This window comes from Schizophyllum commune (assembly GCF_000143185.2).
Source record: "Schizophyllum commune H4-8 unplaced genomic scaffold SCHCOscaffold_2, whole genome shotgun sequence".
Lineage (NCBI taxonomy): Eukaryota > Fungi > Basidiomycota > Agaricomycetes > Agaricales > Schizophyllaceae > Schizophyllum > Schizophyllum commune.
Window position 1 is genome coordinate 1,321,044 of NW_026089539.1, and position 12,492 is coordinate 1,333,535.

General features: G+C 56.5%; 5 protein-coding genes across 5 annotated transcripts; 3 read left to right on the forward strand and 2 right to left on the reverse strand.

The window, feature by feature from the left end:
• Nucleotides 1-1,711: 1,711 nt before the first annotated feature.
• Nucleotides 1,712-2,797, forward strand: SCHCODRAFT_02490454 (ribonuclease T2; the record flags this gene model as incomplete). Its single annotated transcript, XM_003038770.1, has 4 exons — nt 1,712-2,016; nt 2,068-2,219; nt 2,269-2,467; nt 2,518-2,797. 4 exons carry the CDS (start codon nt 1,712-1,714, stop codon nt 2,795-2,797), a joined length of 936 nt encoding a protein of 311 aa, XP_003038816.1.
• A 252-nt stretch (nt 2,798-3,049) lies between these two features.
• On the forward strand, nt 3,050-5,350 carry SCHCODRAFT_02528569 (DHS-like NAD/FAD-binding domain-containing protein). Its single transcript, XM_003038769.2, has 4 exons — nt 3,050-3,229; nt 3,276-3,747; nt 3,795-4,286; nt 4,338-5,350. The coding sequence occupies exons 1-4, from the start codon at nt 3,086-3,088 to the stop codon at nt 4,874-4,876; spliced, it is 1,647 nt and encodes a 548-aa protein (XP_003038815.1). The 5' UTR covers nt 3,050-3,085; the 3' UTR covers nt 4,877-5,350.
• Nucleotides 4,925-5,819, reverse strand: SCHCODRAFT_02610358 (RNA polymerase Rpb6). The gene is made up of 4 exons (XM_003037438.3): nt 5,686-5,819; nt 5,614-5,635; nt 5,267-5,556; nt 4,925-5,210 (listed from the first exon to the last, which is right to left on the reverse strand). Exons 1-4 carry the CDS (start codon nt 5,742-5,744, stop codon nt 5,051-5,053), a joined length of 531 nt encoding a protein of 176 aa, XP_003037484.1. The 5' UTR covers nt 5,745-5,819; the 3' UTR covers nt 4,925-5,050.
• Nucleotides 5,820-7,207: 1,388 nt separating this feature from the next.
• SCHCODRAFT_02487084 (uncharacterized protein) lies at nt 7,208-10,798 on the forward strand (the record flags this gene model as incomplete). Its single annotated transcript, XM_003038768.2, has 12 exons — nt 7,208-7,392; nt 7,445-7,577; nt 7,628-7,749; nt 7,800-7,925; nt 7,975-8,101; nt 8,157-8,235; nt 8,288-8,406; nt 8,458-8,813; nt 8,863-9,221; nt 9,274-9,347; nt 9,397-10,080; nt 10,130-10,798. 12 exons carry the CDS (start codon nt 7,208-7,210, stop codon nt 10,796-10,798), a joined length of 3,033 nt encoding a protein of 1,010 aa, XP_003038814.1.
• A 586-nt stretch (nt 10,799-11,384) lies between these two features.
• Nucleotides 11,385-12,384, reverse strand: SCHCODRAFT_02610365 (EF-hand). Its single transcript, XM_003037437.2, has 3 exons — nt 12,111-12,384; nt 11,713-11,981; nt 11,385-11,638 (listed from the first exon to the last, which is right to left on the reverse strand). Exons 1-3 carry the CDS (start codon nt 12,325-12,327, stop codon nt 11,528-11,530), a joined length of 597 nt encoding a protein of 198 aa, XP_003037483.1. The 5' UTR covers nt 12,328-12,384; the 3' UTR covers nt 11,385-11,527.
• Nucleotides 12,385-12,492: the final 108 nt, after the last annotated feature.

A 12,492-nucleotide genomic window follows, 5' to 3' on the forward strand; every position in this document is an offset into this window, starting at 1 on the left:
GTCCTCTCCGCCATATGCGGTCCTCACCCACTGACCTGGCCAGGCGGCATCATGTCCCAGTCCATTTCCGAAGGTAAGAGTTCTGCGCTTTTAGCTCGTCTTGTGCTCGGTTTTGACATGACGCGATAGTATATGGAGAGTTCCGTACTGGCAAGACCCAGCTAGCGCACACCATGAGCGTGGTCGCGCAACTGCCTCCTGATCTCGGCGGTGCATCAGGAAAGGTCGCATACATCGATACGGAAGGGACATTTCGACCGGACCGTATCAAGTCGATTGCAGAGCGTTTCGGTGTTGACGGCAGCATGGCGCTGGAGAACATCCTCTACGGTACGCAAGGAAGCTGCCGCTTCTTCCCCTATTGACGGGCCTTTCGTAGCTCGCGCTTTCAACAGCGAGCATCAGGTCAGGGATATCCTTACTAGCAGCTGTACCATACTTACATCGTCTTAGATGGAACTCATCAATGAATGCTCTTCGCGATTCGCAGAGGACAAAGATTTTCGGCTGCTCGTATGCTCCTTCAACCTGCCTCCGCCAAAATGAAGCTCATAGCCATGTAGATTGTCGACAGTATCATGGCTCTGTTTCGAGTGGATTACTCTGGACGAGGAGAGCTCAGTGAACGTCAGCAGAAGGTGCGATGTATCTTGGTTGTCTGCTCAACAGAGCTAACTCATTAATGGCGATCTTTAGCTAGCTCAGGTAGGCTTCATCAATCTATCCTTTTCTCCAGGTTCTGACGTTGGATCAGATGCTGTCCAAACTCACCAAGCTATCTGAGGAGTACAACGTTCGCTGTATTACATTGCAAGTTCGCTCGTCTTCTCACCCCTCTCGTAGATTGCTATTCTTCTGACAAACCAAGTCCAATGTGAGACCATCGCACTCGCGTCGTACGTCCATATTGACATTCTCCATAGCGGACCCGGGCGCAACCATGACTTTCGTCGCTGGCGGCGCCCTCAAGCCCATAGGTGGGCATATTCTCTCTCACGCGTCTGCAACCCGCATGTTCTTGCGTAAGGGTACGTACTCCATCCTAGGGGGCTCAGCGCTCCTCCTGATGATTTCCGTATACTCTTAGGTCGCGCTGAGGAACGTGTCGCCAAGTTGGTCGACAGTCCGGACCGTCCTGAGAGCGAAGCTTCGTACAAACTCGATGAAGGCGGATGGTCAGACGTCTGATGTATCGCTATGCTCTACTCTCGGATTCGCGCTTCCTTGCTCTCTCTCTCTGCATGCGCTCTTGTGCTGTCTTGCCGATCTTCCTCGACTCGCTCTGCATTTGCTTGGCCCGCCGTCTCTGCTATCTCCGGGCGTCTTGCTCTGCTCTGCCTGCTGATCTCGCTTCTACCTGGATATTGCTCTCGAATACGGCTGTGTTTTCTGTATATAAATCATGAATATACATGTAATATCGGTGGCGAAATGCATGTGCATGCCTTCGACAACTATAAACGTTGCTCGATGCCCAAGACAGTCGGCCTTTGCCGACGCCTACCAAGGATCTGACATGTTTGAGCGCACATGGTCAACCTGATCCGCACCCTCCTCAACCACGCCACCCATGCGTCCGCTCAGAGATACGGTGCCGGCCAACGTGCGATACCGTTCTATCCAACCTATTCACGCCGTATAAATACCGCGATCCTCCACATGAGACGCGAGCACCTCCTTCCCCAGCGTTGCTCAACAGACATCGAGCGCCATGGCCGTCGTCTTCTCACTGTCCGGCTTCCTGCTGTCCTCTGTCGCTGTGGTGTCCGTGGCCTCCGCGCAAAACACCTCGCTGCCTGACACCTACCCGGACTTCTCTGCTTGCAGTAGCACTCCCTCGTTCTTCTCGTGCGAGAACACGACGGCGATCACGAATACTTGCTGCTCGCCGACTCCTGGGGGTCTTGTGCTGCAGACTCAGTTCTGGTCGACGTACACGGGGCTTGAGGACGAGGGGCAGCTCCTGCCGAAGGGGAGCTGGACGATCCACGGTCTTTGGCCGGACAATTGCGATGGGTGCGTGTGATCTTTCAGCGCAGCGAAGCACTTGCTGAAGATCCCCGTCAGAACATACGAGTCGTATTGCGATCTGTCGCGACAGTACGATCCGAATCCATCCCCCAAGAAACTTGACGACGGAACGGAGGTCCCCGCATACGACGGTCCGGGCGTAGACACGTTCGTGCAGGACTTTGGCAGAGATGACCTCCTGAGTTACAGTGTGTTCGTCGTTACGATCACCGGGCTCTTCCTGACCGTGATTTCCAGTGAACGCCTACTGGATCAACCAGGGCGGTACCAACGCCGAATTTTGGGCTCACGAGTTTGGCAAGCACGCCACTTGCACTTCCACGTTCGATGTCGCATGCTACGGTGACTCCTACCAAGAACATGAGGACGTGATCAACTTCTTCGACGCTGTTGTTCGTGCGTTCAAGCAGTATCCCACATACGACATTCTTGCGTCGTACGTATAGCCCCTCTCGGAAGCTTGCCTCAACTGACTTTCCAATGTAGGAACGGCATCGTTCCCTCCAACTCGACTGGGTACAGCCTCGACCAGATTCATGCTGCACTCAAGTCGCAGACCGGTGCGCTGCCTTATGTGGGCTGCTCCCACAACGGCACGCAACTCTCTGAGATCTGGTACTACTCCCATGTCTACGGGACGGAGCAGTACGGCACGTACAAGCCCATTGACACGACCTATAATTCGACCTGTACGAGCAACGGCACTGTATGGTACTACGAGCGTACGCCGACTTCGGAGAGGGAAGTTCGGCAGGGTTATTTCTGAACACTAGGGATAGTCTAGTAGTTCTCCAACTAGACCGTATGATAGTGTGACAGCCGCGGCTTCCCTCTGCTGGTTGCGTACATAGGGGCTGAGGCTGAGCTTTTCGTTCAAGGTTGTCGAGAGCGCGAGCGGTTTGTGAGCGATGACGGCAGTCAACAGACGCGTCTCCGGGATGTCGGACCGAGGACACGTCCACGTGACAAGCCTTCGACGCGTCGAATAAACAAAACCAAAATCCAACAACGCTTTGCTCCCGTCCATCATCGCGGGGCCACCTCCGTCCAAACCATGACGGTCACGCTGCGCCTCGAGGACGCCCATACAGATGGACGTACTCGACGCGCCTTACACGAATTATCACGAGCAGTGGTGAAGAGCACGAAGATTGTCGTCGTGACAGGCGCTGGCATCTCGTGTTCCTGTGGAATCCCGGTATGTGGCTGCCACTAGCCTTCGACTATAAGCTAACTTTCGATAGGACTTTCGCTCGTCCGATGGCCTGTACGCGCTCGTGAAGAAACAATACCCGGATGTCGTTCTCAAGGGCCGCGATCTCTTCGACGCTTCCCTCTTCCGCGATACCACGTCCACGGCGGTCTTCTACACCTTCATCTCGCAGCTCAAGCAGTCTATCGACAAGGCTACCCCTTCCCCTACCCATCACTTTATCAAAGCTCTCAACGAGAAGAAGAAACTCTTGCGTTCGTATACCCAGAACATCGACGGTCTCGAGGAGCGCGCAGGCCTTCTCAGCAGTTCCAGCGACAGTGCCAAGGCTGTCAAGGGAAAGTCGAAGATCCGGATCAAGGATGTGCGGAATGTGCAACTGCACGGTGACATCCACCGCGTTCGCTGCATCACTTGTTGCGCGGAACAGCCATGTATCCCAGAGTACGTGAAGATGTTCAACGAGGGGATCGCTCCGGACTGTCCCGAGTGCCTAAAGAGACGTGCGTGCGCTTGCAATCCATCTACCGCTGCCACTAACTCGACACAGGAGAGGCGCGCGTAGCCCGTTCAGCTCGTCCTCTCCGAGTCGGCTCATTGCGCCCCGCTATCGTGCTGTATGACGAACCGCACCCCCTTGGCGACGAGATAGGCGCCATCCAGACCTCTGATGTCGGGCGTAAGCCGGACTGTCTCATCATCATGGGCACTTCCTTGAAGGTCCACGGCCTCAAGAAGCTCGTGAAGGACTTCGCCAAGACCGTTCACGCCGCTGCTACCTCGCGCAAGTTCTGCAAGGTCGTCTTCGTCAACCGCACGCCGCCGGGCGCGGAGTGGGCCGGCATCATCGACTACCACGTCGAGGCTGATGCGGACTCGTGGGTGAAGATGACTATGGAGGAGTGGAAGAGTGCATTTCCTGCCGACTGGGAGTCGCAGACGACGCTTGTCCGGGCGAATGGAGACGTTACGATGTCGTCGCCGTTCAAGACTGTCAAGAGCGCAGTCGCTGTACCTCCAGGTGTCAAGGGCAAGCGGAAAGGTAAGGGCTTCACTCACCTTTTGACGCATATAGCTCACTCCGAATGCTCAGATATTCGCAAGCCGGCTGGCGAACGCGAGAACGTACCTCCACTGGTCGACGACATGGTTCTCAGCACACCTGACGCCGTGCGTACATGGCCCAAGCCCGGTCCTGAAGAGTCTCCCAGCGTGTCTCGACGCGGGGCTGCGGATCCGGACGCCATGGCTCTCAGCTCGCCGCAATACTTCAAGCCTCCGAGGCCGTCTATGATGGCGCCACTGTCCCCAAGCAAACGTCAGCAGCGCACCTCCCATTACGACCTGCAATCGAGTCCGTCTAAGAAGCATACGGGAGTCAAGCCAAAGCTCGAGGACGACGATAGCGATGACGAGGATACGCTCTTCGTCGGTTCGAAGGTGGTGCCACCGGAGGACGATCCATTCGCGTTGTCAGACGAGGAGAGCGAGGAGGTCATCGAGAAGCCGTTGTCCCTGATGGCTAAGCTGACCGCTGCTAAGCCCTCTGCACGAGCTCAGGATGACGGTCAGTTGAGCAAGCCTCGGCGCACGACCCGTTCTCTCGCTCGGACACGGTCTGCGAAAGTTTGAGCCCACCTGTACTGTACATTCTATCACGCTCAGCATCTTGCTACGGACCACGGATTCGGTTATCCAATGTTTATTGTGACGTTTTGAGCGGATTGCATTACAGTACGAAAGCAAAAGATGTGACGGAATCAAGAATGAGGAAGCGAACCGATGAGGGGCGGAGGCGAAGGTATATTAGTCCGTGATGAGCTCAGAAACACTCCAGTCTTCGAAGCTCCCGTCAGGCAGATAGCGTCGAATGATGAGGGGAATTTTGCGCTGCGACAGCTCTTTAATGGCGATTTGAAGCGCGTCGGTCTCCCCGTCCAAAGGTACTAGCACAGGCGCATTCATACTGTGGGTAGCAGCTCGTGAACACGGTCAGTAAGAGCGCAGTGAAAGTATTCTGACCTGATCTGCAATGCGCGAGTGCCCAGTATTCGTGCGCGCTCGTACTTTGTGAGGTATGGTGTTGTGACGCGCTCCTTGTTGGGTTGCCGTTCGCCGTGCTCATCAACGTTCGGCTTTCTGCTATCCTCCGCTTCTTCTACGCCACCCATCTTCGTGTCGTGATCTGTTACGCCGTTGATGCCGTTCATTTGTGCGTCCTCAGGATCTCCGAAGGTAGCCACGCCGCCGTCCTCATCGCCGCCTGCTTGCTCGCCGTTTCCTTGGTCACCCAGCAAGTCAAAGCCGTCATCCTATGAGTAAGAGAGATGTTCATGATCCTTGCAGAATACGTGGAGGTCGGTACGTACGAATGCGCCGTCATCCCCATAGCTGCACGCGAGTTAGAGTCGAACATGGACCGCAAGTGAGTCCGTGCGCACCCAGTTCCGTCATACGCCATATCCTCCATCGCCCCCGCATCGAAGCCATCGTCAGACATAGTGATAACGCGTATGAAGAGAGTGCAGGTGTGGGGGAGCTTTTGGTTTAGTCGATCACAATGACCGTTCTTGTCGAAGTACCGAAGGGGAAGTTTTCGGCGAGGGCGCTAATGCGGCCCGGTCAGCCGGGCTGATGATGCCATTGTTTCCCGTTTTGTTCTGTCTTCCTCCGGACGCCGACTACATTTCCAGGATTTCTGGGTTCCCTCTCGATTTCTTTGACTCCTGGATAGGAGATTGAAGTCAGCTGCAAATCTCAATCCCTGACGCATCCGAGGAGAAGGAGAGCTTCGCCCAACGACCAACATGTCGATGGATCTCATTCCGTGTCATTCGAGGATCGCGCGCCCGGACCGAGTGAAGGTCGCGGACATGGCCACCGATCGCGAAGCTCTGGTGGAGCCTTCTATATTGGCGCCTACTGGCAAGAACTCGTCACCGGTCATGTCTGTGCGACGACAAGGTCTCTTTCTGCGGCGTCGGGTATGACTGTTCACCCACAATTGACCTGTGCAATAGCGCCTGTCTGTCCTCGACCTTGACGATATTTGGACCCTCGAAAGGTCGCGCAACATATGCCTACGTATTCCGTGCGTCTTTTCGAGCAGGACGACGACTCGTTGACGTTCTGGTCTCCTTGCGCGTGCCTCATTGTCCGGGCATGGATTAGCGCCTTCTGTCGAACAGTTTACGTACTTCCCGCTCTGCTTCGCGTCGATCCTGTGGCCTTTGGGGATATCATCAAGCTCTGCTGGATTGGCTTCCGTGTTTCAAGAGACGTCAACAAACCTCAGTGGCTTTTGGGCTCGCGCATTCCTCCGTTAACCGTTCCTTTGCTAAGGCTTTCGCCGTGCGTTCCTTGCCTGGGCCGCCGATCTTGAGCTCTGCCGCCTGCTATGCAGTTCGACTTGTGCGAGGCGGGAGCATGCTATGTCGGGTGGAAGCTCGAAGGCAGCCTTGACTCCAAACATCGAAAAGCCTCATATCCCCCTTTCTGGACCACGTGAATCAAGGAAGACGCCAGAGAAGACACGCCAAACGACGTTCGCAGTAACCAGATCAGCGCGGGGCCTTGTGTTCTGCCATCTGGGCGTCGGGCCAACGTGTTTCGACGCTGGGAGCTGCCGGAGCATCAGGTGGACGCTGCCCCCGGATGCAGAAATTTATCGGTAAAGCGAACGTCGACTCGCCCCGGGCCAGCGTCGAAGTATGTCCGTGCAAAATGGACATACCGCTGACAGGGAACGTGTCACGGAAGCTCGACCTTACCGCAATAAAGGCCGTATCCCATGCCGGAAATGCCAGTATATTCCCAATTCCGAGAGTTGGCTACCGCGCTCTTTTTATTCGACGGACGACTTTGTGCCGTCCGTGTGGCTTGACTTCATACCACGACCATCTCCTTCTCGCGGACAACGCCCGAGGACGCCATTCTAGCTGCCCATCTCTATCCTAGCCGCCCATGCCACCCAAACCAGTCCAAAAGCCCCGTTCCTGGGGTTCGCGCTTTGACGCCCTTCCGCCCTCTTCACCTCCGTCCGTCATCGAGCGCGACTTTGCAACCGAGCCGGCGTCGGACACGTCGATGACCACCACGCCGAAGAAGGAGAGCAAAATGCCACACGACGCCAGTGTGTTCGTAGGAAGGTAAACCACCCCGCTGCAGTTCTTGGGCACCGCAGCTGATGCGCACCGCCAGTCTCCCGACGAACGTCGAGCAACCGGAGCTCGCGCGTCTGCTTTCGGAGCACCTGTCGGAGCATGCAGAGGTCCAGAATGTTAAGGTCGTCCGCGATGCCAAGGGTGGCGTCTGCGCATTCGTGCAGTGCGAGGTTCGTGTATGCACCTCTCGCCGCCGCCTCGGCTAAACTGTTGTCCACAGGATGCAGCTGCAGCTACTAATCTCATCAATACTCTTCATTCTACGCCTCCGAAGTCCTTCCTGGGTCGTATTCTTCGTTATGAGCCAGCAAGGGCGTTCCGGACCCTGTTGGTGTCCTATCGGTGCGTAGCTCACGCCGCATTGCGCATATATCCACTTATATGCGGTTCAGAACACCCAAGCAGCTCGTACCTTCCCTCCAGGGTCGCGACGGCGAGGTGGACCAGGCAGCGCGTGAGCAGCTAGTTGACCTTGAGGTCCCTTTCGCTATGCGCATCTGGAAGTCGCGCACTTCTAAGTGAGTGATCCTTGTGAGCGCACACATACGCAAGCTAACAGGCCCACAGGTTCTACAACATGCAGTACAACTCAGATGCCGTGGATGGAGAGGCGCGGAGCAAGGCCATGCAGCAGCAAGTCGAGGGATACACCGACAATAGTATTTCATTCCACCCTCTTGCGTTCGACACCGAGGTGCGCGGCTCGCCTGATAACATCCCTTGACCGAGTTGCCTTACCATCGTCGTAGACTATCCGCTCTTTGGCCACTTTCTTTGGTCAGTTGGAGGCCTTCGGCCCCTACAAGGGCTCGGAAGGTGATACGTTAGGTATAATACAACAACCCAGGGCTCACTTCGAATATATACTGACAGTCTGCAGAGCATCCGGAGCAACAATCCTATCCCGCCCCTCACGATGCAGAGCGTCTGCCCAATATGGAGACTGGATGCTACGAAATTAAGTGGGCGCATCGGGACGACTGCGTTACCGCTCTGATGGTACGTGGATGCTGGCTTCACGATCGTGCCTTCCTGACTTTGTTTGTATAGACACTGCGACGTGTACCTCATCTCACGGTGACGTGGGCTCACCAGCCCCAGTCGCAGTCTGATCGTGCTCCCCACGGCACTCCTCGTCAACCTCAGTTCATGAACACGGCATCCTATCCCCTTCATGTGCTCAGCCCGCGCCGTGACGTTCAGTCGAGTCCGCGCGCTGCCTATGACCGTCCCGCTCGTGAAGTCGCTGGTCTTCACTCTCCCGTGGGCGCTTTTATGGGTGATGGCCACGATCATTCATTCCAGTCCAACGTCGCGCGAAAGGAGAAGGCGGCGTTGAGCGACATCGACTTTCCGCCCCTGAAGGATGGTGGAGAGCGAGGACGCGCATGGGATGACAGCGATTTGTACGTCCGCTTACTTTCTTGTCTTTGTATATGCTCATGTGCCCGTAAGGCCCATATCTCCCTTTGAGCTCTCCCGCGAGCCCATAGTCACCGCGACGCATCAGCACGAAGATCATGACGAGCACGAACAAGTCTTAGAAATGCCGTCGCCGCCAATGCCGGGCCTCGGAATGTCGCCCATCACGCCTAAGACGCCCGGCACTCAATTCCCCATCACGCCTACAAGCTCGACAATGTGCATGGAGGGCATGGCTTTCGGTTACGATGGGAAGGACCGCGAGCTCGACCCGACCACGTTGTTTGTCGGCGGATTGGAAATGCATGGGCCGTCCGCCTGGGACGAGGAGCGCGTGGCCACTCTGTTCGCGAAGTACGGCGGTCTGCAGTCCGTCAAGGTTGTCCGTCCGCGTGAGTCCCGTCAGGCCACCAGAATCACCGATGGTGCTGACATACTGTCCAGCGAACTCCCGTGCCGCCTTCGCCTTCGTCAAGTTCAACAATGACGACTCGCCGGCTCGAGCCATCAGTGCAGAGGTCAGTAATTCGAAAAGTTTGTCATTGACATGCTCTGAACCTTTACCAGCATAACCGCGTTTATGATGGACGGGCCATTCGTGTCCAGCTACGCGACTGCAATCCTCCACGTAGCCCCTGGAAGCAACGACGTGGCCGCCAGCCCTTCATGTCACATCCATACATGGAGGAAATGGATCACGGTTCCGGCAAGTTGCCTTTCGGGGACTACATCGGTAGTCGCTCTCGGGACAGCACCGTCGAGGGTCTGGCGAACGGCTTTGCGGAGGCTACTGTCGATGATACCGGCAATATGAGGGCACGCTCACATCAGCGTACGGCGAGCGACGTTCTTGACGGCTCCATCGTCTCTCGTCGTACTGAATCTGTAGCGCGCTCGGAGGGCCCTCCACCTTCCGCTCATGCTCCGACAATTAGCTGGGCCGATGATACTCCTACATCAGCGGTGTCCCCTCCTCCCTCGTCCTTGGGCTCTGCACCGTCTTCGACGGTCCCCTCTCACCCACCTCCGGCATACATGATGCCGAATGGCGCATACTATCCGCCACTTGGCCCGTGGATGACACCGTATCCTCCGCCTATGCAGTATGCTATGCCCTACTACGCGCCGTACCCTCAGCACCACGTCGGCCAGCATGCGGCGACGCCTGCGTTCGTCAGCCCAATCGGATCCGATGCAAGTGGACCGACTGCGAGTCCTCCTGTCGTATGGCCGTCGGCACCTATGTATGCGGTAGGTGACCACATCCGCACGCGTTGATCAATGCTCATGATTCACTCAGTCCTATGTGCCTTACCCTGCGTACCAGCGCCACCCCGCTGAGCAGGCCACTGCTGTGCAACAGCAGGCGGCGGCCAACGGGCAGGGGCAGGCGCCTCTGGCGCCCACTGGCTTTGTTCAGGACGGGCAGGGCACGCTCATCCCTGTGTACCAGCCAGAAGCCCTAGACCAGTATATGTCGAGCCATCCTCCTGGGGCTCGTCAGATACCCTTCCATCCAAATTCTTCCCAGTCATGGTATCCCCACATCGTGCCTCACGGTGGCCAGTCGCCTCACGCGCCGGCTACTGCTGCAGGCCGCCCTCCGCCACAGCATGTTCAGGCGCAGGCCATCCCTTGGCCCACGTCCGCTTTCTATCCGACCGCCATGCCGCAGACAGGGCATCCGCAGACGCCACCTCTCGGAGCGCCCACATCCCGTTTGAGCTTCGAGATTCCGGCCGCAGGGATGAACCGGCGTCCAGGACGCAAGGATCAGGCCTACCGCGGCGCGCATCGTCCATTTGGCGCTCATCGGCAGGGTCGAAGCGGACATCACTCCCCGGCGAACGGTCCCATCTATCAGTTCCCGGCGGTCGAGGGGGGCCAACAACGTGCGAACCCAGTAGACGTTCGGAGGTCGCCTCACGGCGAATGGGGTCAGTGGAATCGCCCTGCTATGCGCGGCTGATTCCACAGTGTTCCTTCATTCATCATGTTTACTCATTTCCTTCATTTGCTCTCCGTCTACCCGCGCATCTCTGAGCGCCTTATTTCCCTTATCTCTCTTTTCTGTTTCCCTATCCAAGACCCTGTATAATCCTAGTCAAGCGAACTTCCTTTGGAGCATTCACCACCATACGCACCCAGCGGATATTCAGCATAATCATACAATACAATACAATACCATTCCCCTTACACTTCCATACTGGCCTTCATGTTTGTACCGTCATGTTGTCTTCCCTTTCGCGGGCACCTATTGTTGCTGGCGCCCGTACACATATAATTTCTTCCCCTTGTCCATGTTTTCATGCTATGCGATCCGTTGTACTATGACTTCGACGTCCCTGTCACGAATACAATCTCATTCAGTCGTCCTCCGAGCTTGGGGCGATCCTAATAAACAGCTGGGCGAAGCTACGACGCGTCCCGGGGACACGACAGAACGAATTTGATGATCTCCTTCGAATGCGCTGCAAAGCCAGCGAACCAAAGCCTTCTACGAGGCAGTCTGTCTCCTCGAGCTTGATCTCTTTCTGGAGCGATCGCACTCGAGATGGCAGCGTTCGGCAGGCTGCAAGAGCCTGAATGCAGTATACATTAACTTGTACAGCGTGTGTTCACTGGTAAACGTCCATGATGAGAGCGTGATATGTCGTACAACGTCGTGAGGGTGCTCGCAGAGCGGTAAGGCAGAGTATCATGAAGGGGTTTCCTCGGGATCCTCGTTGACTCGAAGGACCTTGACCCATTCGCGATAGTTGAAGTTGCCCTGTCGATCCGTGAAGGGGCCCTTGAGGAAGCGGTCGATCTAGGCAAAACGGCCGTCAGCCATATACCTCACCTCACATACCCAAACACGCCGCAACACTCCCACCCACTCACCTCCCTCTGATCCATCCGCTCGCCGACCTCGCTGAGCCACTTGCGCATCTCCTCGACCTTGATGAGCCCCGTGTCGTTCTCGTCGAAGCTCTCGAAGGCCTCGATGAGCTCGGGCTCGGTGTCGAACTCGACGAGGCGCTCGGACATCATGGTGAGGAACATGGTGAAGTTGATGCCCGGCTTGTCCTCGGAGGGGTTGGGGGAGTGGCCTTGGGAGCCGGGGCGGGAGGAGAGGAGCTCTTCCATCATGACGCGGGAGGGTTGGATGCCTGGAGGAGGTGGAAGTGGTCAAAGTAGGAAGAGGGATGGGATGATTGGGTGTATGGAGGTCGATGAGAGCAAGGAGGAAGTAAGCCAGGTCAGCATGTGGCGCGCACTCCATCGACGCGTCAACGTACCCAAACTACTGAAGATCTCCTTCAAGTCCGACTCGCTCACCCACCCATCCTTATCATGGTCAATGAGCTGAAACGCCTCCTTGAACTGCTGGATCTGCGGGGCCTGGAACAGCGAGAACACGCCCGAGGGCTCGCGCCGTGCGCGCGATTTTTGGACCTTGGAGAGCTTGGTGGGCGTGATGTTGGGGGAGAGACTGTCGGGGTATCGAGGAGGCATCGTGTGTGAGTCCGTATGGGTGACGGATTGCGTATGTGATGGAGGAATAGAGCAACCTAAATGGGAAGAACAAAGGTCGTCACGACCGCTTTGGGCAACAATACGCGTCGCGCGAGCACGTGGGTAATTTAAGGCGCGTCGCGCGCACGCATCAAGTTCAAGTTG

What these genes read in the sequence shown, in the direction of transcription:
- SCHCODRAFT_02528569 (XM_003038769.2), top strand. Translation starts at nt 3,086, where the DNA reads ATGACGGTCACGCTGCGCCTCGAGGACGCCCATACAGATGGACGTACT. An exon ending in CGTGTTCCTGTGGAATCCCG is followed by an intron (nt 3,230 to 3,275) that starts GTATGTGGCTGC and finishes AACTTTCGATAG; the next exon opens with GACTTTCGCTCGTCCGATGG. An exon ending in TCCCGAGTGCCTAAAGAGAC is followed by an intron (nt 3,748 to 3,794) that starts GTGCGTGCGCTT and finishes AACTCGACACAG; the next exon opens with GAGAGGCGCGCGTAGCCCGT.
- SCHCODRAFT_02610358 (XM_003037438.3), bottom strand. Translation starts at nt 5,744, where the DNA reads ATGTCTGACGATGGCTTCGATGCGGGGGCGATGGAGGATATGGCGTAT. An exon ending in ATGGGGATGACGGCGCATTC is followed by an intron (nt 5,557 to 5,613) that starts GTACGTACCGAC and finishes TCTTACTCATAG; the next exon opens with GATGACGGCTTTGACTTGCT. An exon ending in ACTCGCGCATTGCAGATCAG is followed by an intron (nt 5,211 to 5,266) that starts GTCAGAATACTT and finishes TGCTACCCACAG; the next exon opens with TATGAATGCGCCTGTGCTAG.
- SCHCODRAFT_02610365 (XM_003037437.2), bottom strand. Translation starts at nt 12,327, where the DNA reads ATGCCTCCTCGATACCCCGACAGTCTCTCCCCCAACATCACGCCCACC. An exon ending in GGAGATCTTCAGTAGTTTGG is followed by an intron (nt 11,982 to 12,110) that starts GTACGTTGACGC and finishes CACCTCCTCCAG; the next exon opens with GCATCCAACCCTCCCGCGTC. An exon ending in AGCGGATGGATCAGAGGGAG is followed by an intron (nt 11,639 to 11,712) that starts GTGAGTGGGTGG and finishes CGTTTTGCCTAG; the next exon opens with ATCGACCGCTTCCTCAAGGG.